Genomic DNA, 21,290 nt, shown 5'->3' with positions numbered 1-21,290 from the left:
CCGGAGAGTGAAAGCACACGGATGTCCATAGCCACATTATTTCTAAGAGCTGACCCCAGAAACACCGTGGATGAGCCTGTGCGGCGTCGGCATGTGATGGCAGTCTGGCTGGTGGGAAGGAGGAACCTGGGTCTGACACACGCTGCACGTGCTTCAGACTTGAGAGCATTTTGCCACATGTTGTCTGCTTCCCTTTACATGAAAGATCCAGAATAGGCAAATCGAGAGAGACAGGACATGGATTCGTGGCCTCCTGGGGTGGCAGTAGGGAACAGTTGGGGTGACTGCTGGTGGGCATGGGGCTCTTTTCTGGGGTTATGAAGATGTCCTAGAGTTCCATAGTGGTTGGGGGCTCACTTGGCTCACGAGGAGAAGGGCCCGTGGGAGAGGACAGGCATTAGCCATCGGCCTCAGCCTCTCTCAGAGAACCTTGCCCCCTCACTTGGGCCCCGTCGGGGCTGTGGGAGGGGAGGACGGGCCACCCCAGGGCTCAGAGCCCCTTGGGACTTGCTGGCCTGGACAGCTGTGGCTAAGGGGCCTCCTCCAGGCTGCTCCGCTGGGCCCAGAGGCTAGGGGACAGACGCATCCTGTTCCCCCGCAGGCAGCCGCGGGGACCCTGGGCCCCCAGGACCTCCTCCCATCATCCAGCCAGGAATGAAAGACATCAAAGGAGAGAAAGGAGACGAAGGGCCCATGGGGCTGAAAGGGTACCTGGGCCTGAAAGGTGAGCATCTCCCCCTCCCCGCCCAGCCCCCTGAGCCGGACACAGCAGCTTGGGTGCCAGATGGCCCTCTGCCCAGGACAGGCCTCGCCATGCCCCAGCTCCTTTGACCCCGACATCTCGACAAGGGGACCCCTGGTTCTCGGTGGCTGGGAAGCCTCACTTTCCTTTTTTAAGATTTACCTGCAGAGCCAGACACTGGGGGAGGGTGGTGCTGTGTCCTCCAGGGGGGAAGGTGCTCCCACCACCACCAGTGCTGATCCACACCTGGGCTCCTCCTGCAGGTCTTCCCGGGATGCCGGGGATCCCCGGGCTGTCCGGAGTGCCTGGGCTGCCGGGGAAGCCGGGCCACATCAAAGGCATCAAAGGAGACATCGGCATTCCCGGCGTGCCCGGTTTACCAGGATTTCCTGGCGTGCCCGGCCCCCCCGGAATCATTGGGTTTCCTGGGTTCACAGGAAGTAGGGTGAGTGCACATCTCTCATTCCACATCTTCTTGCGATTGCGCCTCTCCCCCTGCTTCTGCCCAGGGTGCTGTGCTCCAGCATTCGCTGTGCTGCAAGTGGTCAAGGGCCAGCTTCAGAATTGGGGCCTGGGGCTATCCTGGGCCCCCGCGTCAGGGTAAGGAGACGCTGTACTCACGCCACCAGCAGCGGTGATACAAGTGCCTCCCACGCCACTGCTGCCCTCCTGTTGGATGAAGCCTGGTGTCTGCACTTTTCCATGGGGGCTTCTGGAAGGCTAAACTCCAACGTCTGGCCCTCCAAATGCTGGACTTGAGTGTGTGTGACATCAGGACTGAGGACCCATTACTGGATCACAGCAAGGACGACGACATCCAGCCTGCCGTTCACTCCTTCACTCGGCATACCTGCTCTGAGCACCTGCTGCGTGCAGGGCACTATGTTGTCATGGTGAGGGGGATGTGCCCTGACCCCTGAGGGGGTGCCCGTCCCTCCACACCAGTGGTCTCCCCTCCGCTAAATCCCGTGGTTTCACAGAGTGTGCTGGACGTGGTGCACAGAACGCGGCACAGGGCGGCTCTCCATCGACTGTGTTTCGTGGAAGTCTTTTTATCCTCTTTTGTTTAAAGACATTATATGCTCACCGTCCTCAGCGTGTGACGGATGCATTTCTGGGATTCACGCTGGGGTCAGCACACTTTGGGCCGGTCGGAAAGTCTGGCCACCCCGTGGTGGACCATTAATAGCAGCCTGGGAGGCGTCCATCTGGCCCACCTTGACGATGCCCTCCACAGCCCTCAGTGTCTTCCTCCTGTCGCTCCCATCACTGCCTCCTGGTGTAGCCAATGCGATCTTGTGTGCGGCTTGTCGGATGACTTAAAATAGGACGAAAAGACACAATGGCAGTGCTCCCAGTAGCTTTGTCTGTCATAGCCAAACACTGGGAGAGCCCGAATGCCCATCACCAGGAGGAGGAGTGTGGAGACGGGCACATTCCGGCTGTGGGCTACGTGGCCGGAGAGAGAATTACTGAGAAGGACAACAGTGACTCTCACGTACTTCCTGATGAAAAAAAAAAAATGATGCAGAAACTAAGTACGAGTGAGGCAACCCCAACTGTAAAGATCAGGAACCAACAAGAGCCAGTGATGGGGTCAGTCAGAGAGTGGCTGTCTTGGGCAAGATTAGGAACCAGGAGAGAACTTTCTGCAATGCTGAAGTTGTTGTGTGTCTTTATGTGGCTAGTACACGAGTGAAGCTCATGGTACAGCCTCCCCGCTCCCCACAAAACAGAGCTGCGCTGTGCTGGGAGAGGTCACTTTGTGGAAGGCCCCCCAGTACTGCCATGTAGACCAGCACACCACCCTCCCTCAGAGGATGAGGAAAACCGTGCTCTCCGTGGTCACAGAGCCACCCAGACACCATCCCAGCGTCATCATCAGTGACCAGCCTCGATTCAGGAAGTCCAACCGTCCACAGATGGAGGGCATGGCCGTGCAACATCACAGCGAGCTGGGGAATCAGGGGTCCAACTCAGATCCCAATTCTGCCGGTTACATGGGCAAATCACTCGGCCTCTATGTGCCTCAACTTCCTCATCTGTCAAACAGGACATGACAAAATATCTATGTCATAGGGTCGTTGTGAAGTTTAAATGAAGCTTTTGAATGGGGCAAGGTGGGATGGGTCAGCCGTGAGTGTCACCACCACTGTCATGATGGCGACATCCACCAGGTGTGTTCTCAGCTTCAGTAAAGCTTCCCCGTCCAGTAAGAATGAGGAAGCAAACCATCTGCTGTTATGTGGAAAAACCTGAGGGGTTGACTACAAATTGATGAGATAAACTTTGAGTGTTGGTTTTAGCCCAAGAGCCAGGCATGTTAAACCCTTTAGAATGATAAACATATCTTGGGAACAGCCTTCTGTTGAGCCTGTCTTGCTCATCTGAGATGTTTTCGTGTCTGACCTTCTCTAGGGTGACAAGGGAGCTCCAGGGAGAGCAGGCCTTTACGGCGAGGTGGGCCCCACAGGGGACTTTGGTGAGTATTGCTTGGATCATGACTGTAGGGCATCCACAATCCAGAGCATTCCAGCAGGTGTGGTGGTCAGACACTGAGATGCTGTTAGGAATTTCAAAGCAAATTATTTTTATTAGGAATGTAACAGAACAGGGGCACCTGAGTGTCTCAGTTGATTAGGCATCTGCCTTGGGCTCAGGTCATGATCTCAGGGTCTGGGGGTCGAGTCCAATGGGGGAATCCCGGCTCAGCGATGAGTCTGCTTCTCCCTCTCCCTCTGTACCTCCTCCCACTCATGCTCTCCTTCTCTCTAATAATTAATTATTAAAAGAAAAAAAGAGTGTAACACAGCAAAGTTGCAAACTGACCACCTACCAATAGGTGTCAGCCGTCTTTTCTGCCCACTGCAGGTGACAGTGGAGACATCATAAACCTGCCAGGAAGCCCAGGCCTGAAGGGTGAGCGGGGCATCGCTGGAGCACCAGGTACGTCAGTCACTCTGGCCTCATCGCCTCAGCCCTGAGCCCTGCGTGCGTCTCCCTCAGGCACCAACATGCCAGATATATCACAACCTGTATCACTGAGTCACGTTTCAGGGAATGGTTTGAGGTCTTCAAGCCTGTGGGCAAACAGAACTCTGGAATTTCTTGTTAAATTGAACCTGAAGACAAAGTCAGGAACGCTCTGTCTGAAACAGCGGCTTGGGATGTCCCCAAGCAGGGACCATGTCCTAGCATGTAAGGGTGGGGAATTCGGGTGCAGGGCAGTTCTGAGGCCACACCATCGCAAGCTGGTATGGGGCGGGAGGGTCAGCCCCTTGCCTCTGGCAGCACTGCTGGGTGTCCCGACGGCATGGCAGCTGGCTTTCTCCAGAGGTGACAAAGGGAAAGCCATGATGCATTTTATGGCCACGCCGTGGAGTGACACACCAGCATTTCCACAGTGCCCTGGGGGTCGCCCGGGTCAGCCCCACCCATGCACAAGGGCATGGATGCCAGGACATGGGGCTACTGAATTAGGGAAAATGTTAGAGAAGGAACATGCTGAGATCCGCAGCCCGTTCACAGCAGAAGCACCGATGTGGAATGACAAGACCCTCAACTGCGTCTCCCTGAGCCCCCTGGGCTCCATGTCTGCTCTGCTCCTAGCAGGGACTCTGTGCTTACAGGTCTAAAGGGATTCTTCGGGGAAAAGGGAACGGAGGGTGAAGTTGGCTTCCCTGGGATAACAGGCGTGCCAGGCGTCCAAGGACCTCCCGGACCTAAAGGGCAAACAGGTATGATCTCGTGCTGTCACGTAGCCCCACATGCACCTTCCCCCGCACAGCTGAGCCCCCAAACCTCCAGGCCCCCAGCACAGGGGCAGCTGGTGTGCCCATATCCTTGAGCCATGACCACACTCCACCGCATGAGGCTGGCTCTTGCACGTTGCCCATGACCCAGCTCTGTCTTAGGACCAAGGCCACCGGCCTTGGGGAGACGCACAGGGGGCAGACGCATGTGCTTATGTGGCCCTGGGTCCATCTTCTTATAAATGCAGACCGAGTCCTGGTCGCAGGGCCCCTTCCTTGCATCTGAATATGCAGAAACATGTTTGGGGATCCGGAGTCAAGAGGGAAAGCCAACAGGGGACTGGTTTCTAACTTTTTTCTTGTTGCTGCCTTTGCTATGCTTTGTGTGGGACCTGGGAACCCTGACACCAATCCTCCAGGTCTCCAGGCTCTCTCTGCACCCCTGCCTGGATGACAGCACCCGAATGGTAGAACACCAGCTGCTGTCTCTGGCAAGGCTGAGCCTGAAAGTGGGGCACATTCCCAGCTGGTCCTTTCCCACGAAGTTCCTCCTCCTCCAGGCAGGACCCGAACTGCAGGTGGCCAGGCCTCAGGGTTCCAGTCCCACTCATGGAGGCATTTGTCCCCCCCACCCCCAGGCTTCCCAGGACTGACAGGGCTGCAGGGGCCGCAGGGAGATCCGGGCCGGGCAGGTGTGCCTGGCAACAAAGGAGACTACGGCTGGCCCGGGATTCCAGGCTCCCCAGGTAAGAGCATCTCTCCCTCTGAGACACAAGTGCACAGATTTGCTCAGAGCCAGATGGGCCGGTGGAGGAGAGGCGGTCAGCCTGGCTGTCCTCTCTGGTCGGCGCACAGGCAGTGAGAGGGGCCAGAGGGACGGAGGCCAGCGTCCCCGTTCTGTCCGGGGCTCACGGCTGCCACCGAGCCAGGGCTGGTGGAGCTGGGGCCGGGGGTTTACCCTGCCTGGCCTGGATGGGCCCTGGTCAGGGGACAGGCACCTGGAAGCTGTCCTGCTCAGAACTAAGGGGGCCCATCCCAGCCCACACTCACTGCCACATCGGAGGGAGAGTCGCTGCCTGCCTCCCGGGTGCTACTTTAGAAATGTTTGTCCTGGGGAATCTGGAGGGACTAGAGTAGTGACTGCCACAGCGTCATTGCAGAGCACAGTTCTTACAAAGCACCTGTTCATAGTGACTTCGGCATCAGGAGGAAAGACACCACTGCCAGCTCCCCCACAGCTCTAAGGAGCCTTCAACACGGTTCCATGAGAACGGTCTGTTGTGAGCTGCTTCTCCTGGATGATGCAGACAGGATTCGTTTATAAGTCAGAAGTGCTCCCTGTTTGCCAGGCTCTTGAGTAAAGTGGACGGGTGGCTGTATAATAGCAAACAAGAACAGGTCAAACTGGTTTAAAAGCCGCTTTGCTCTCCAATGCACGGAATAACCATGAGTGAAATCCACACAGGCTTTCCCGGCATCCGAGGCATCAGCGGATTACACGGTTTGCCAGGCACCAAAGGCCTTCCTGGATCCCCAGGTACCTGGCACGCCCCGGCCATGCGGCCACACCCACCAATGGGGGAGGGGGTGCTGGGGGCATCCCGGAGTTGTGTGGTCATCCCCAAGGCCACGTGGACTGGGTGCCCCCAACCCAGTGGTTCTGCAGACCGAGGAGGGTTCGGCCAAGATGCGATCTGGGACACTGAAGCCACATGGCTAGCCGAAATCTCCACAGCTGAGTTCCGGCTCTGTTTCCGAGTCCCACTGCACAGTGTGGCCGTCTTTCTGCTTCTGAAGACCAGCCTGGCGTGGGTGAGGATGCTAATATCCCTGCTGTGCGGCCCCTGCCACAGGTGCGGACATCCACGGAGACCCTGGCTTCCCCGGTCCTGCTGGGGACAGGGGCGACCCTGGAGAGGCCAACATCCGCCCAGGACCCATCGGGGCCCCAGGACAGAAAGGGGAGCGAGGAGATCCAGGTGAGGCTATGCACTGCCCAGTGGCAGCACTGCACAACGAGACCCGGGATGTCCATGAGTCCGAGAGATGAGCATGTAGTGGATCCTGGCAGCACTGGTTGCTCTGCAAAACTTCTCAGCCAGCCCCCCACCATCATACTCTGTTATGACCCATCGGGGTTGTTACTGACCACCTCTCCTGTGGTCAGGAAAGCTCCCAGGCCCTAGGGACCACTGTCCATCTCCACTATGCCCCCGCAGCACCTGGCATGGCTGTTACCAATAACAAGCACTTAGTATTGGATGACGAGTCCATACAAACCCTACAATCACTGAGCTGAGTCCCGGGGCAGGCCTGGGATGTGGTAGGAGCAAACCAGGGAAAGGTGGTCTCACCTACTGAGGAGACCCACACCCCCAGCCCACCCCACCCACCAGCACACATGCTCAAGCCTAAACCGAGATGGGAAACATTTCCACATAAAACTATAATCAACATATAGGAGTGGAGTATGGTGGAAAGCATTGTAGTTTCACTGAGTGTACAGCACCAGGGTCTGCTTTCTGATGATCCTGCCCCCACCATGCCCAACTCATCCGGTCACTGCGCCCACAATGGCAGCCATGCACCAGAGGCTGGCTGTGCCACGGCACGTGGGCACAGGCCTGTCACACATTGGGCTTCCGTGCACTGGGGCCTGGGTGCAAGTGCTCAGGTCAAAATACCCTCCTAAGCTAGAGCCCAGGGACCCCACAAAGAAGCCAGTACCCAAGGAAGCCAGTGACTTGATCCCCCATGGTGGCAGTGGGTGTCCCAAGGCTCACAGACCACATCATCTGATTCTCCAAGGTCTGTCACCTTCTCTTTCCCCTTTCAGATAGCTGGAAACTCCAGAATTCCCTGGTATTGGAGCCCCATGTCATTGATCTGAGGCAGGAGAATGAGCAGAGGTGCAGCCAGCTGGGGTCTCACTGTGAGCCCTGAGTGGCTACAAGGTGTTCACACAGCCCCAGTCAGGGCCATCCCCACTCAGGGGTGAGGATCTAGGATCAGGCCACCAGCATGTCCCCACTCAGGGGTGAGGATCTAGGGTCAGTCCACCAGCATGTCCCCATTCAGGGGTGAGGATCTAGGGTCAGGCCACCAGCACGTCCCCACTCAGGGGTGAGGATCTAGGGTCAGGCCACCAGCGTGTCCCCACTCAGGAGTGAGGATCTAGGGTCAGTCCACCAGCATGTCCCCACTCATTGCCCATGAGTGGTGCTGAACAGCCCTCATCAGACCTTAGTAGTCAGGGGGTTTATTTCAGTACTGAGGAAGATCTGTGGGGGCCACAGAGAGAATGGGCTTGTTTGGATCCTGATTCCAGCACACTGAACCTGAGTCAGTGTCTCAACCATGCGGTTGGTCCCTTGCATTGTCAGGGGAATGTGGCCAATCTGGATCCTGTAACCCAGGAGTTTTTGCCACCGACACTCACAATCTGTTTGAGTTACTTTGTGACAATAGCTAGATGCAGCTCAGTTGGTGTCATTTCCGATCAAACTAGAGACGGCAGCTGGCCAATCCCCACAGGCCTGGTGAATCCACCTGCTTGTTGCCTGTAAGTAGCAGGGCAAAGACCACACCTTTCTAAATGTTTCTCTTGGTGTGTTCTTCGTACACTCAGAAGCACACACCATGACAGGTATGAGGATCCCCTGGGGTTGCCGAGGAGCCCAGGTCAGTCAGGAGGCTGCAGGGGGGGCACAGGAGGTGACTCTTAGTCTTAGGTCACCCATGTGTGCCCCGTGCTGCCCACTCACTCCTTCCCCTGGAGCAGAGACCGCTGTCCCAGGACGCTAGGGTATCCTGGCTGTGGGCAGTGTCCTTGTACTGACCTCAGGCCTCCATACTCCAGAGAACAACCACTAGTCTGGCAGTCGGGACAGAAACCAGCCCCTGCCCCCGACATTCAGCTCGCCCACCTAGCACGTCATGTTGGCTGAAGCGCAGGGGGGAGCAGGTAGGGAATGCCCTCCAGGGTCTGTGTGTGGGCACTGCCCGAGGAGCCAGCCTTTGACTCGGACCCGGGCCAGTCCTGTCGCCTCCCACGCACACCAAGTTCTCAGATACTGAGCCAACGTGTCTAGCAGTTCCGGTGAGCCCCTGGTCACATTCTTACCAATCGATCAATTGTAAATTGGCTTTTTTTTGTGTTTCTGTCTAAAGACACCATATTTAGTATCTCTTGTTGGTACATTAACGTGGAACTCATCGGCTCTGTATCTTGCCTGGCGGAAGCCTATCTAACACATTTTCTCTGACAGTATGCCACTGCGCCTCTGAGTTCAGGGATGCCAGACAGCACCTCAGCATGGTGTGCAGGGGGCAATATAAACAGTGAACTCGCCAATAAAAAGCACAGAAATGTTAAAAAAAAAGAAAGGTGGGGGGAGGCACTAAACAGACACAGAAAGGACCCCTGTTGACACCCTGAGCTGAAACGGGGCCATCAGTGGGGACTCCAGGAATCCGCCCCCTCTGCCCGTCCAGCGTGCTGCTAGTATTGATTTAGGGTCACCAGCAGATCATAGTGGGTAGGCGAATTGGCAAGTACAGGCTCTATGAGCAGGGAGGACCCACCATAGAGCTGGGACCCAAGCCACCGAAGGGCAGCTGCAAGGAGTATTGAAAGCATCAGTGTGCTTATCCTGCCAAGACAAGAACCTCCTATCCCAACACAAGTGCTCACAAGCAACAGAGCCAACCTCTGGGGGCCAGGTGCCGTCCACAAGTACCGTAGCCACATGGCCTGAGCCAGATGCATGGCACCCCCGGACGTTTCCTGGCCTCAGGCATCTCCCACCGCTGCCTCTCCTTGGTGGCTCTGCTCCTGGACAGGAAGCGGCATAGAAAGGAAACCATAGATCAAAAAGTTGGATGCTGATCCTAAACCTGACTTCTTCTGTTTCCATCCTAAGGGGGACGAGGCCCAATTGGGAGTCCAGGACTTCAAGGCTTCCCAGGCATCACCCCCCCTTCCAACATGTCTGGGTTACCTGGTGACAAAGGGGCGCCAGGGATATTTGGCCTGGAAGGTAAGTAGGATTCACATTACTGTGCATTGGAATCTCTGGGGGCAGGAGCTGGCAGTGACGAGGTTCCTTTGGGGGTGAAACAGACTTTCGTTTCCACCTCAAGGACACTGCAAAGTAACATAAGCCACACATGAAAGGACGAGCACTGTGTGATGTCCCTGGTACAAGGTCCTGAGAGCGCTCAAATCCACAGACAAGGGAGAAAAGGGGTCCAGGGACTGGGGAGGCAGTGCAGTCATGACCAATGCAGACAGAGCTGCAGTGTGGGAAGACAAGGAAGCTCTGAGGTGCACGGTGGTGACAGCCACTCAACACTATGGTTGGACTTAGCACCCCTGAAACCACATACTTAGAAATGGTTAAAACAAGAGGCACCTGGGTGGTTCAGTTGGCTAAGCACCTGCCTTCAGCTGGGGTCGTGATCCTGACCGAGCCCCAACTGAGCCCCATGTCGCGTCAGGCACACTGCTCGGCGGGGCGGGGAGACTGCTTCTCCCTCTGCCTGCTGCTCCCCCTGCTTGTGCAAGTGCATGAGCTCTCTCTCTCTCTTTCTCTCAAATAAATCTAAAAAAAAAAAATTTAATGGTTAAAATGGTAAGTTTTAGCTTAGGTATATTTTGCCACAACATGAAAAAAGCCGTCCAGCATTAGACCTGCCAAAGACTCCCCCCAAACAGGCGACTTTTGTCTGGCCCCCTGAGCACATCCTGGCACCGTGTGGCCCTGCCCGCCCCTTCCTCCCGGGTAACATCATCCTTGTGATGCACATCGACAGGTTATCGTGGGCCCCCGGGACCACCTGGGCCTGCTGCTCTTCCTGGAAGCAAAGGAGATGAGGGGAACCCAGGAGCTCCAGGAACCCCCGGGACTAAAGGATGGGGCGGGGACCCTGGGCCCCAGGGCCGGCCTGGCGTGTTCGGTCTCCCCGGAGAAAAAGGTAATGGTGCCCCGGAGGGCTCCTCTTGTCGGGGAGGCTGGCAGCTCCAGTCAGAGATGGCTGGAGCCCCCTCACCCAGACAGGCGAGGCCTCCACATCCTGCTTGTCTTGAAGGGCCCAGAGGTGAGCCCGGATTCATGGGCAACACAGGAGCCACCGGGAGTGTGGGCGACCGAGGCCCCAAGGGACCCAAGGGAGACCGAGGACTCCCAGGTAAGTGGCTGCTCGCACACCTGCAGAACCACGTCAGGCAGGCTGCCAGCCTTGGACGGTCCCTGCGCCTCCAGGCCTGGGGGCCCCTCTCTGGGTGCCGTTTCTCATGGAGACCTGCCAGCACCCGCACTGGGACACGCTGAATGACACTAACTGTCAAAAGGGCTGAACAACGTCTCCAGTAAGTCATTATCCATCTTGTCTCGAGAGCAAGACAGGTCTGGGAAGCTCACGATGGGTGTCAGCAGATAGAAAAATTGAACACAGGTCAGAGCAAGAAAACCGAGGGATTCTTCTTTTCAACTGGGCTTTCTTTTCCCTTTCCAGGTGCCCCTGGCTCTGTGGGATCCCCCGGGATCGCAGGAATCCCCCAGAAGATTACCATCCAGCCAGGGCCAGTGGGTCCACAGGGAAGGAGAGGCCCTCCGGGGATGCAGGGAGAGATGGGACCGCAGGGCCCACCGGGGGATCCAGGTAGGAGCAAAGCCTCCTTCTCCTGTTTGCTTTCTTTTCACTGTGGTTTTCTTGCTGAAAACGCTTTGTTGAGCAGCAGTGACACTGAGCATTGTCACTAGTCAATGACAATGCTAGTCACGCTCGGCTCGCTCATTTCTCGGCTCTGCAGGTTTCCGTGGGGCTCCAGGGAAGGCAGGGCCCCAGGGCAGAGGTGGTGTGTCTGCTGTTCCCGGATTCCGAGGAGACCAGGGGCCTATGGGACACCAGGGGCCAGTGGGCCAGGAAGGTGAGTGATGAACGGCAAATGGGGACAGAAGGCAAGGTGGCTCTTCTGGGTCCGCTGAGGGACTGACAGATGGATTGTGGTCCTTGGGGAGGGAAGCACACACACCAAGGTGAGCAAAGATGAAAGGCTGCCCTCCCTCCAGCCTTGGGGCTGGGTGTGCCTCTAACACCTGCACCTGACTAGAGCACCTGTGCGCGGCCAGAGCATCTGTGCCCTGCGAGAGCACCTGCACACACCTGGCACAGTGTCCCCAGGCCGGCTGGCTCCCTTCCTTCCTCTGACACATCTGCAGGTACCTCAGAGAAGGAAGCAATTAACAGACTTTGAGAAAGAGGATTTGTAAAAAGCTTGATGGTCTCAGACGATGAGCTGAAAAAAAAAAAAAAACAATTACGTTAGCAGGAGCCATTGTAAAGTCTCGTATTACTGATTTCTTGAAATCACTTGGACATGTGCAGAATGAACAGGATAGGCAGGAAATACTAGCAATTTATGCAAAGAGAAACAGATTTGTTTTAATCCCCCTGAGCACACGAGGAGCAGGAGGGGAGCAGCCATGTGACAAGTTAAAGGGCTGCACAGTGTCCTGGTCACGGGGATGAGCAATCTGCTGTCCTCCCAACAGACTGACCCATGGTCTGGAGGTTAGGGGTTACCTGGGGGATGCACAGTCATGGACACACAGAGGGGAGTCATCCAGGCTGGGAGACCCAGACAACAGTGTGGAGGGGACATCCCATGAGGAAGTGATGACAAGTGAAAGTGTCCTGGGAGGAAAGGCGTAGGGAGAGGCGGGATCAACCAGGACAGTGGATTCCCAATGTTTGATGGGTCATGTTGCTAGAAGTAGACTGGACATCCTGCTGTGCTCTGGGGGCAGAATCACCCCTGGGCAGGCATCATGGGAGGCAGGTTTCTGTCCCAGAAATGGCCCATGTGTGCGATGAGCTCCCTGTCCCCGAGAGATCTAGCAGAGGAGGCCCATGTGTTGGGTGGGCGCTGGACTGCAGTCCTCTGGGCTTTCCCAACTCTGAGTGTCAGGAAGATCAGGTCCTGCCCAGGAGGCTGTTGGTCTGCCAGGTGCAGAGCCCGTGAGGGCCGGGCTTCGGGGAGAAAGCAGGCAGGGGCGGCAAGAGCTGAGCGATGTCAGACCCACGCTGTGGGCTGAGGTCCACGCAGCAGCAGCTGCAAGGTGACCACTTTCTCTCGGGTTCTAGGGGAGCCGGGCCGCCCAGGGACCCCCGGGCTGCCGGGCATGCCTGGCCGCAGCGTCAGCATCGGCTACCTCCTGGTGAAGCACAGTCAGACGGATCAGGAACCCATGTGCCCCGTGGGCATGAACAAGCTCTGGAGTGGATACAGCCTGCTGTACTTCGAAGGCCAGGAGAAAGCCCACAACCAGGACCTGGGTAGGTAGGACCTGCGGAGCCAGGCCAGCTCAGCTCCCGGGCTGCTGCTGACTGAGGGCCCCGGGCCTGTCCACATCCTGGTGCTTCAGAATAGATTAAAGCGGCCTGTGAAAGCTCTCAACCTGGGGTCAGGACCCCAGAGACTGCCTTCTCACCTGGCAGCGGCCTCCACAAGCTCAGGAGGCCCCTTGGGTGGCGGCCCCGCTCCCTCCGAATGCGGGCTGGGGCCGGGAGGGCCTGGGCGCCACGCAGACGCCCCGGGAAAGCGCATGCAGACATATACACATAGACACTGAAGGAAGCCTGGGTGCCGGGAGGAACTGCAATGGCTTTAAATACACAGAAGAAATGTAGCAAGGACACACTGAAAGCAGGGGTGTGCAGGGTGGGTGCCTTCGTCGTGACGTCCGTGGTGGGGAATCCGTCAGGCCGAACCCTGATTGCTTGTGCACGATCCCATCAATGCAGTCGACTTCCAAAATCAGTCTAACAGGAACGAACGCCGGGCAAAGGCCAACAAGGACGGGACCAACCCTGCAGCGGTGGGAACGGGCGTGGGGGCAAGCCCTGGGGCTGGGCGGGCTTCCTACAGGGGCCCTGCACAGAGGCCCTGGGCTCTGGACTCCGGCTCTGGACCTGCCACGAGATAAAATCGACCTTTGTGCCAGGAGCAGTGGAGTCATCTGGGGGTGGGCACAGCCGGCGCTCCTTCTGGGAGAGCCTCTCAGGATGTGGTAGGCCAGGCCCTCTCTGGGATCCCATCAGGGATCTTGGGGCTGGTGCTTGCAGAGCCCCTGACACTGGCCCCAGACAGGGTGCAAATTCATGAAGACCCCACTCCCCCTGCTGACCCAGCCTCGTGGAAAGGGCTATGTGGGAACTTCTAGAAGGGCAGGGCTGAAATACCCCAGTGCTGTCCTCTGAAACATGGAACTGGAAAGCCTGGCTCGGTCCCCCGTGCAGGTCTGAGCCCCAGCAGGCAGCTGCTGGACGGCCCCCTGACATGGGGCCTCGGGGCTTCGCCGGGCCTCCGGGAAATCTTCCCGGCATGCTCAGTGGTGGCCCTTTTCCACAGGGCTGGCGGGCTCCTGCCTGGCTCGGTTCAGCACCATGCCCTTCTTGTACTGCAACCCTGGTGATGTGTGCTACTATGCCAGCCGCAACGACAAGTCCTACTGGCTGTCCACCACTGCCCCGCTGCCCATGATGCCGGTGGCCGAGGATGACATCAAGCCCTACATTAGCCGCTGTTCCGTGTGCGAGGCCCCAGCCGTCGCCATTGCAGTCCACAGTCAAGATGTCTCCATCCCCCACTGCCCAGCTGGATGGCGGAGTCTCTGGATTGGATATTCCTTCCTCATGGTACGTGGTACTTGCCCTCTTTCTCTCTGAGCATAGAACTGAGGAAAAATCTAGTTCCTCTCCCCAACCACACCCTGCCTGGGGAAGCATGAACAGCTAGCTGCCTTTGTGAGAATAATCACACAGGGCAGTTGTTCGGGTTGTGCACTACACGAGGGCATCTGGCCCAGGGGATGAGAGCTGGAATACAGCCTGCACTTTTGCCTGCACTTTGCTAACTGAGCCATGTTAGGCATGGGGTGACCCCACCCAGAAGAGGCCCATTAATTTGCCACCAGACCTTTGTGCAGTGGGTAATTGGGATAAACTTGGTTGCCAAACAGCAGCCCTAAAGTTTTCCTGCTTCCTCCGTCACTGTAGGGAGAAAGGAAAGTCCAGCAGAGATGATGGGTCTTCTGCTGCATTTATAATTATTATAACTGTCATAACTCCAACGTTGACTAGATGCCCAACATATTAAATATTTCATGTAGTATATAAATAACATAACATATAAATTATAGGAAGAGATAAGTAAGTAGTGTACCTTAATATTTTTAGAGGTATTAGTGCTGCAATCATTTGAGGCAACAGAATCCTAAGTTCTGTGCCAAGGCAGGCACACTGTGTACTTCTCAGGAAGCTGACCCTGTAAGGTGACTTCTGAGGACAGACACATGGTTGCACGTGGCCATCAGGGTGCTTCTGTGGTCCCTCTTCTCTCGTAACTTCCACTGGAAATTCAAAAATAAAACTGAGCTGCTCCTTTGCAAAGGGAGTGATTTGACTATGTCCCAAAGTGAGGGAGGCAGTCCTTCTCTTGTGAGTAGTACATCTCCCTCTGTGTCCGTGGACAAGTACGCAGGGTGCTCTCCAGCTGCTGGGCACTGGGCGTCTGCCAAAGGCAGGGTGATGTGGGGAGCCAGGGCTTAGGGCCACCGGGCTGCACCCACGCCGGGTCTCAGAGCCACAGAAACGCCTACTGGCTTGGACACTGAGCCAGCGAGCAAGGCCCTGCCCCTCCATGTGCCCCGTCGGCCTGTCTAGGAGGCTGGCCCAAACCCCAGGACTGGCGAGTGTCTGGTCTGCACATGACGACCCCTCTCGTCCATCCCTGTCGGCAGCAAGAAAACCATCATCCCTCACCTCTGTCATTTCTCGCGAAGCCTCTCTGGTGGCAGCTCTAAGGCTAAGGCCTTTGGTTTAGTTTTTCCTTTGTGATTCAGACTATGAGGTGCTTCCCACAGGGCGCTGACCCCCACCCGACAGCTCTCTCCTGCTTGTCCACTCCCAGCGTGGCCTCAGCACCTTTACACCAAGCGGGTCCCGAGGCACCTGCTTACACCAAACCGAGTGTGGTGGCCCTGGGCTGGGGAGGCTCCTGTGTTCTGTGTGAGCAGAAGACTTCAAAGCTGGTGTCTGTGCCTGTGGTTTTGTGTAGAGAGGCTAACCTGGCTTCCCTGCCTCGTTCTTCGCACACACCGTAGCTGAGCCCACTCCCGTGGCACAACCACAGCCTGCTCCTCCAAGCCAAACGGCACGTTTCTGCCTGAGATCTGGGACCCAGGGCCTCCCGGGGCCCTAACAGGAGCTACAACATAAATGAGACTGACACAGGCCCACGCCCTGGGAGTAGCCACAGGACCATCTCAAGTGACTAGTTGCTTGATTAGCAGCCCTCTGATGGAAACAGTAGTTGACACACAAGTTACATGTGGGCTATAGACAAACCAGCAAGTAAAGACATTCTAGACCACCCCACCCCCTCTTCATAAGCGCAGGAGGGGAGGGGCTGGAGGGGCCCTGACCTTTACCTTACCAAACCTCACATGCTGACCCACACGTCGACTTTATTTGTCCTTTAAAAAAGGTTCACGTTTTGGTGTCTCTCCTGCCAGGCAAATTCATTCTTTGAGTGGGTCATTCGGGCGGGAGACAGTATTTTTCCCCAGATGAAGTCAGCCACACCCACCGGGGATCCCCTGCTTCTGCTGTTGTTCTGGTTGTCGCTGAACCACACATCACAGACGTCGGCGCAGGTCCCTGGACCCGCACCTGCAGCATGCCCGTGCCCAAGGCTGCCCTCTGCGGGCCTGCCCTGCTTCAGTTAGCCAAGCCCCAAGCGTTAAAGAGCGTGTTGCAGGCATCGTGTGTTGGCAAGGATAGATGCTCTGGGTCAGATGTCCAGTTAGGGGAAAAGCGCATCTGAGCCGCTGGCCCCGGGCTGTCCCTGGAGGGTGCGCTCACAGCCCTGCCCTGTCTCCCTCTCTGCGCAGCACACAGCAGCCGGCGATGAAGGTGGTGGCCAGTCGCTGGTGTCGCCGGGCAGCTGTCTGGAGGACTTCCGTGCCACGCCCTTCATCGAGTGCAATGGAGGCCGTGGCACTTGCCACTACTACGCCAACAAGTACAGCTTTTGGCTCACCACCATCCCCGAGCAGAGCTTCCAGGGCTCGCCCTCCGCCGACACCCTCAAGGCGGGGCTCATCCGGACGCACATCAGCCGCTGCCAGGTGTGCATGAAGAACCTGTGAGGGGATGCGCTTCCCTCTAGGTCCACACTCAGCCGGGGGGGCCACTTTGGTGCTTACTCTTAACTTATTACCTCAGAGGACGCCCCCAAGACGGATCTCACTTCTCTCTTTCAACACCAAATGGAAAGGCTACCAAAGGAACTCAGCGCCAGCACTTATACCAAATAGCCCCTGGTCCTCCACAGGCGCTGGCCCTGTCCGTCTGCAGGGAACTGCGATGCCCCAGCACCCTACAGCCATACTAGACTATCGTGCACTAGACGTAGCTAACCTCCTAATCTGTACCCGAACAGTCACTGTGCTTCGAGCGCCGCAGACCCTGCATTCCTGAGCTTAATGGGGCGGTGTGGATAACAGAAGCCACGCAGCCCAGGGTGCTGGACTCACGTGGCAGTCCCCATGGGCGGGTCTCCCGGCTTCTGTGCTGGCAGCTCTGTTCTCTCCCTGAGACCACTGATCAAGAATTTTCATCCCCTCAGGAAAGCCAGGCGTGCGTGCCTTTTATTTTAAAAGCTTTTGATCATCCCACACGAGCTCTCTTTCCCCCGTGTCCTTGCAGACCATCGGGTTTGGCCAAAAGTGTAGAAGCAGAGACCTTTTCAGCTTCCGTTGTCAGCCACGCCTCTGGCGGCCACCTTGTAGGGTCCCCGGCCCCAGGTGGCCCGGGGATCCGCCCTCCGTTCTCGGTGACTCATACGCCTATGCCTTATCTAACCTCTGTAATGACCACAGAATAAAAGTTGGTTTTGAGCTTTTTATACCCTAAGTTATGGGCTGTCTTCATTCATGTCTGTAGAGCACCGTTTGTTGGCACGAACCCCAGGGGCTGCCTCTGGGGCCACGCACCAGCCCTGGCAGAGCTCGCCCCCCGCCCCCCTCCGTGCATGAGCCCAGGTCTACGGGCGCTGCCATCCGCCTCTCGGGGAGCCGCGTTTGTTCACAGAAGACACCCCAGCGCCCGCCCCTGGGAGCTGGGAGGCCGGGCCCTTCGCCCACATGCCTCAGAGTCAGTCAGTTCTGACCTCACAGCCCAGATCAGATCTCCGTATTTCTGAGAAACACGTTTCTGGCTTGAGTTTCTCTGGAACCTGGCTGATCTCGGGGAGCCCAGCTCAATTTATCGTTACCCTTTACTATTCAATCTCACGTTAACCTTTTCTAAGAACAGTTCTCATGTAACTAAATAAGTATTTGCCTAATAGTGTCATTGGAAAGGTCCCAGCAACCACTTTGACTTGCATTCCCCCAGAAGCTGACCAGGACAGGACTCTCACAGGACGGTTATTTGGGGATGTGAGTCCCAATCAGAGAGCGGAGGGGGTCCGGCAGAGTGAGCCCAGGAAGGAGGACGCTTTCCTAAGGGGGTGACCACCCGGGCAGCTGGGGGCTCTGTGCTGTGGAAACCCACGGAGGGAGGCCACACTCTGCGTGTGCAGCCAAGGGCAGAACAGGGACTGCTCCCTCCACCAGCTCTTGCCCTGGTGGTCAGGGGTTGCCTGCTACCATCACTTCCCTTGTGCTCCTAGGCGTGCGGTGGCCAAGCAGCATCCCGGGTGCAGGTAGTGGAGAGGCAGCAAAGCTGATGTAAGGTGCCGTGGGTTACACCTGTACGCAGATGGTTTCCATAGCAACAGCCACAGCACCCCCGTGGGAGGCAAGGCTGTGGGGCCAGGGCTTGAAAGATGCCCAGCACAGAGCCAACCACCCGCCCACCGAAACTCATGGAGGCAGCTATTTATTCTGGACTCTACTTCCCACGATCAAGGGGCAGCCTTGAATGTGTCCCAGTCCTGAAGATTGCAGCTTGACTTGGCTTAGGTGTGATGCCATGAAGGACAAGGCCATGGGGACCCACATCCTCCTTAGCGGGACATACTCCCCAGTGGCCTCTGATACCCTCCCCATCTGCAGACGGACTCTTGCGAGGGGTGGGGTGGGGTTGCAGAACACAGGCCAATTCACGGGAGCCTTGCCTCCCTTCCATAGCTCAAGTTCAAGAGCAAAGGGCAGCTGGGGTGGAGGCCAGCTCCAAAGGTGTGGGTTGTGTGATGGCATGAACTCGCCCTGATTGCAGCTATTCCCAAAGGCCACCAGAACACAGGGACCAGAGTCCAGCCTCTCCATGGTGGGAGCAGGGTGGGGGGGAGGGGGACCCATGCTCTTCCTGGAGCCAACTTACCCCTAATGCTACACTTAGGAGAAGGGGATTCTTGCATCCAGATTATGGGGACTCTCTGTGGGGGTCTCCCTGCACCTCCCTTCCACCCCAAGACACAGGACTCCTGCCCCACACAGAGGTGTGAATGCACCAATGAGGCCGCCAGAGGGCAAGGCCGAGAGAAGGGTGGGAAGTGCGCCCCCACTCGCCACCGCCCCCCTGAGGATGACGATGGCCCTTCAGGCCAACCCACCCAGGTGGTCAGCCTCCAGGCACTGCCTCTAGGCTTCCAGGACTTTCCAGTGCAAACCACCAGATGGGGGACACGCGGGGTGCTCCTCTTGTCATGGGCAGCAGGTGAACAAACCAACCCTAAAAGGGAGAACACAACAGCACCCCAAACAAAGCAGGTGAAGCAAAGTTGAGTCTGTAGGGAGACCCGGTGCTAGAAGTGGAGGGGCCACTAGGCACCCATGTGAGCTTTTCCTGGCACGGCAGCAGCTCTGTTTAAACCAAGTTCAGAAATGACAAAGTTGTCGGGACCCCTGGGTGGCTCAGTGGTTGAGCATCTGCCTTCAGCTCAGGTCATGATCCTAGGGTCCTGGGATCGAGTCCCTCATCGGGCTCCCCACAGGGAGCCTGCTTCTCCCTCTGCCTGTGTCTCTGCCTCTCTCGGTGTCTCTCATGAATAAATAAAATCTTAAAAAAAAAAAAAAAAAAAAGGGCAGCCCCAGTGGCTCAGCAGTTTAGTGCTGCCTTTGGCCCAGGGCGTGATCCTGGAGACCCGGGATTGAGTCCACATCGGGCTTCCTGCATGGAGCCTGCTTCTCCCTCTGCCTATGTCTCTGCCTCTCTCTCTCTCTCTCTCTCTCTGTGCCTCTCATGAATAAATAAATAAAATCTTTTAAAAAAAAGAGAGAGACAAAAGTTGTACTTTAAAAAAACCAGCCTAGCAGCCTGTGAAGTGGGGGAAATAGAGATCCCAACACACAGATTACGACATTCCCAGCCCAAAGCATCCCTGCCGTCCGCTGCTGCCCAGCACGGTGGGATGTTGTTGAGAAAGAGGCTTCCGTCTGTGCGAGGACACAGTGGAGCCAGGGGTGAAAACCTGCAGTGGTGGCTCTGAGATCAGGCACAGCAGGTTGGCGGGTGGGTTAGCAGGCTGTCCGTGGCCTCCCCACCCCCGCAAAGGGCCACATTTGTACAAAGGAAAAGAGGGACCATTCGAGGTCACCAGCTAAAATCCACATCCAGCAAAGCAATCCCATGTCCATCGGCTGGCTCACCCACCCAACCAACCTGACCTTCCCAAGTGCTGACCTGGCTCCCTTGGTGCAAACCGCACCCACACAGAGCAGGAACCTGCAACAAGGCTCAGACCTCAAAACTGGACTGGCATCTGAGATCCACTTGGCTCAGAGCCCTGCATGAAGCCTATTTTTAGGGCAACAATCAAGGGTGCAATGCTTCCCTGTGGTTGATGTCTCCATCACGTGCCATCCCTGGGCACCCCCCACCAGAACATCTGGCCGTTCAGGGACACAAGCTGGGGGAGCTCAGGGCACATGGGCAAGAGAAACAAAGAACATTCAGGGGAGAAAGGGCCGTGGGAACTCAGCCAGCCTTCAGGCATGAACCACAGGACCCTTTCTTCTGCACAGGCTGCAGATAAACCCTAGGCCTCCCTGGGTGATGGCAGGTTTCAGGGACCAGTCACTGGTAGAGGTGTAATGAAACTTTTGATGATTCACAGATTCATTTTCACTTTCCACTGGGCTCCACTGTGGGATTCACAAGTCTAGGCCCCTGGCTGGGCTTCGGGAACGGGGTATCCTCCCAGGAGAGCCCCAGGCACAGACAGGAGGCTGCACCTCGCTTTGTCCTGTAGGCTGGCTCACACTGGCACCTGGACAACACACACCACACAGGAGCAGAGGAGGCCAGCCTGGAGGGACCCACAAACAGGTGGTGGGCACGCAACACAATCACTGACCCCCTGACCTCCACAACGTAATGACTCACAAAACACTCCGCTTTCTTGCTAGCCTCTGCCTCACTGTGCACTCCGTTATGCACTGAACGCTTGACTCTCCCCAGATCCTTCTGTCGGAGCCCAGACCCCCAGTGGGACAGTGTTTGGAGGTGGGGCCTTGGGAGGTCATGGGGCTGGGTCCTCATGATGGAATTAGTGCCTTCCAAGGAAAGACAGACCAGAGCTCACTCTGTCCACCATGTGGTATCCGCAGGCAGGAAGGGACTGGACCGGAAATCAGATCTGCCAGCACATGAACCTCTGCTTCAGACCTCCAGAGCTGCGAGAAAAGCTTGTCCCGCCTGCATTTGGTTACAGCAGCCCAAGTTGGTTGAGATACCCATGAAAGTTAAATTTCCCAGAAACAAAAACTGCTGCCTCACAGATT

At 56.8% G+C, this 21,290-nt stretch overlaps 1 protein-coding gene and 1 long non-coding RNA gene across 4 annotated transcripts in view; one reads left to right on the top strand and one right to left on the bottom strand.

The window, feature by feature from the left end:
- The window catches only part of COL4A2 (collagen type IV alpha 2 chain), a 169,972-nt gene extending 152,497 nt beyond the window's left edge, over positions 1–17,475 (top strand). For all 3 annotated transcript variants that reach the window (XM_077854964.1, XM_077854963.1, XM_077854962.1), the window contains exons 33-48: positions 602–724; positions 1,006–1,187; positions 3,161–3,224; positions 3,614–3,688; positions 4,372–4,479; positions 5,133–5,240; positions 5,960–6,031; positions 6,348–6,473; positions 9,417–9,533; positions 10,309–10,470; positions 10,585–10,683; positions 11,011–11,157; positions 11,309–11,425; positions 12,643–12,834; positions 13,910–14,196; positions 16,452–17,475. In XM_077854964.1, coding sequence (XP_077711090.1) covers positions 602–724; positions 1,006–1,187; positions 3,161–3,224; positions 3,614–3,688; positions 4,372–4,479; positions 5,133–5,240; positions 5,960–6,031; positions 6,348–6,473; positions 9,417–9,533; positions 10,309–10,470; positions 10,585–10,683; positions 11,011–11,157; positions 11,309–11,425; positions 12,643–12,834; positions 13,910–14,196; positions 16,452–16,709 — 2,237 coding nt within the window. In that variant the 3' untranslated portion in view covers positions 16,710–17,475. The remainder of the gene's footprint in view (positions 1–601; positions 725–1,005; positions 1,188–3,160; positions 3,225–3,613; positions 3,689–4,371; positions 4,480–5,132; positions 5,241–5,959; positions 6,032–6,347; positions 6,474–9,416; positions 9,534–10,308; positions 10,471–10,584; positions 10,684–11,010; positions 11,158–11,308; positions 11,426–12,642; positions 12,835–13,909; positions 14,197–16,451) is intronic.
- Positions 11,392–18,636, bottom strand: LOC144287711 (uncharacterized). Its single transcript, XR_013355455.1, has 2 exons — positions 14,723–18,636; positions 11,392–11,794 (listed from the first exon to the last, which is right to left on the bottom strand). It is a non-coding gene; the product is annotated as an uncharacterized LOC144287711 (long non-coding RNA).
- Between the last annotated feature and the right edge of the window lie 2,654 nt (positions 18,637–21,290).

This window comes from Canis aureus, chromosome 17 (genome assembly GCF_053574225.1).
Source record: "Canis aureus isolate CA01 chromosome 17, VMU_Caureus_v.1.0, whole genome shotgun sequence".
NCBI lineage: Eukaryota > Metazoa > Chordata > Mammalia > Carnivora > Canidae > Canis > Canis aureus.
This window is presented reverse-complemented; position numbering and strand designations above follow the sequence as displayed.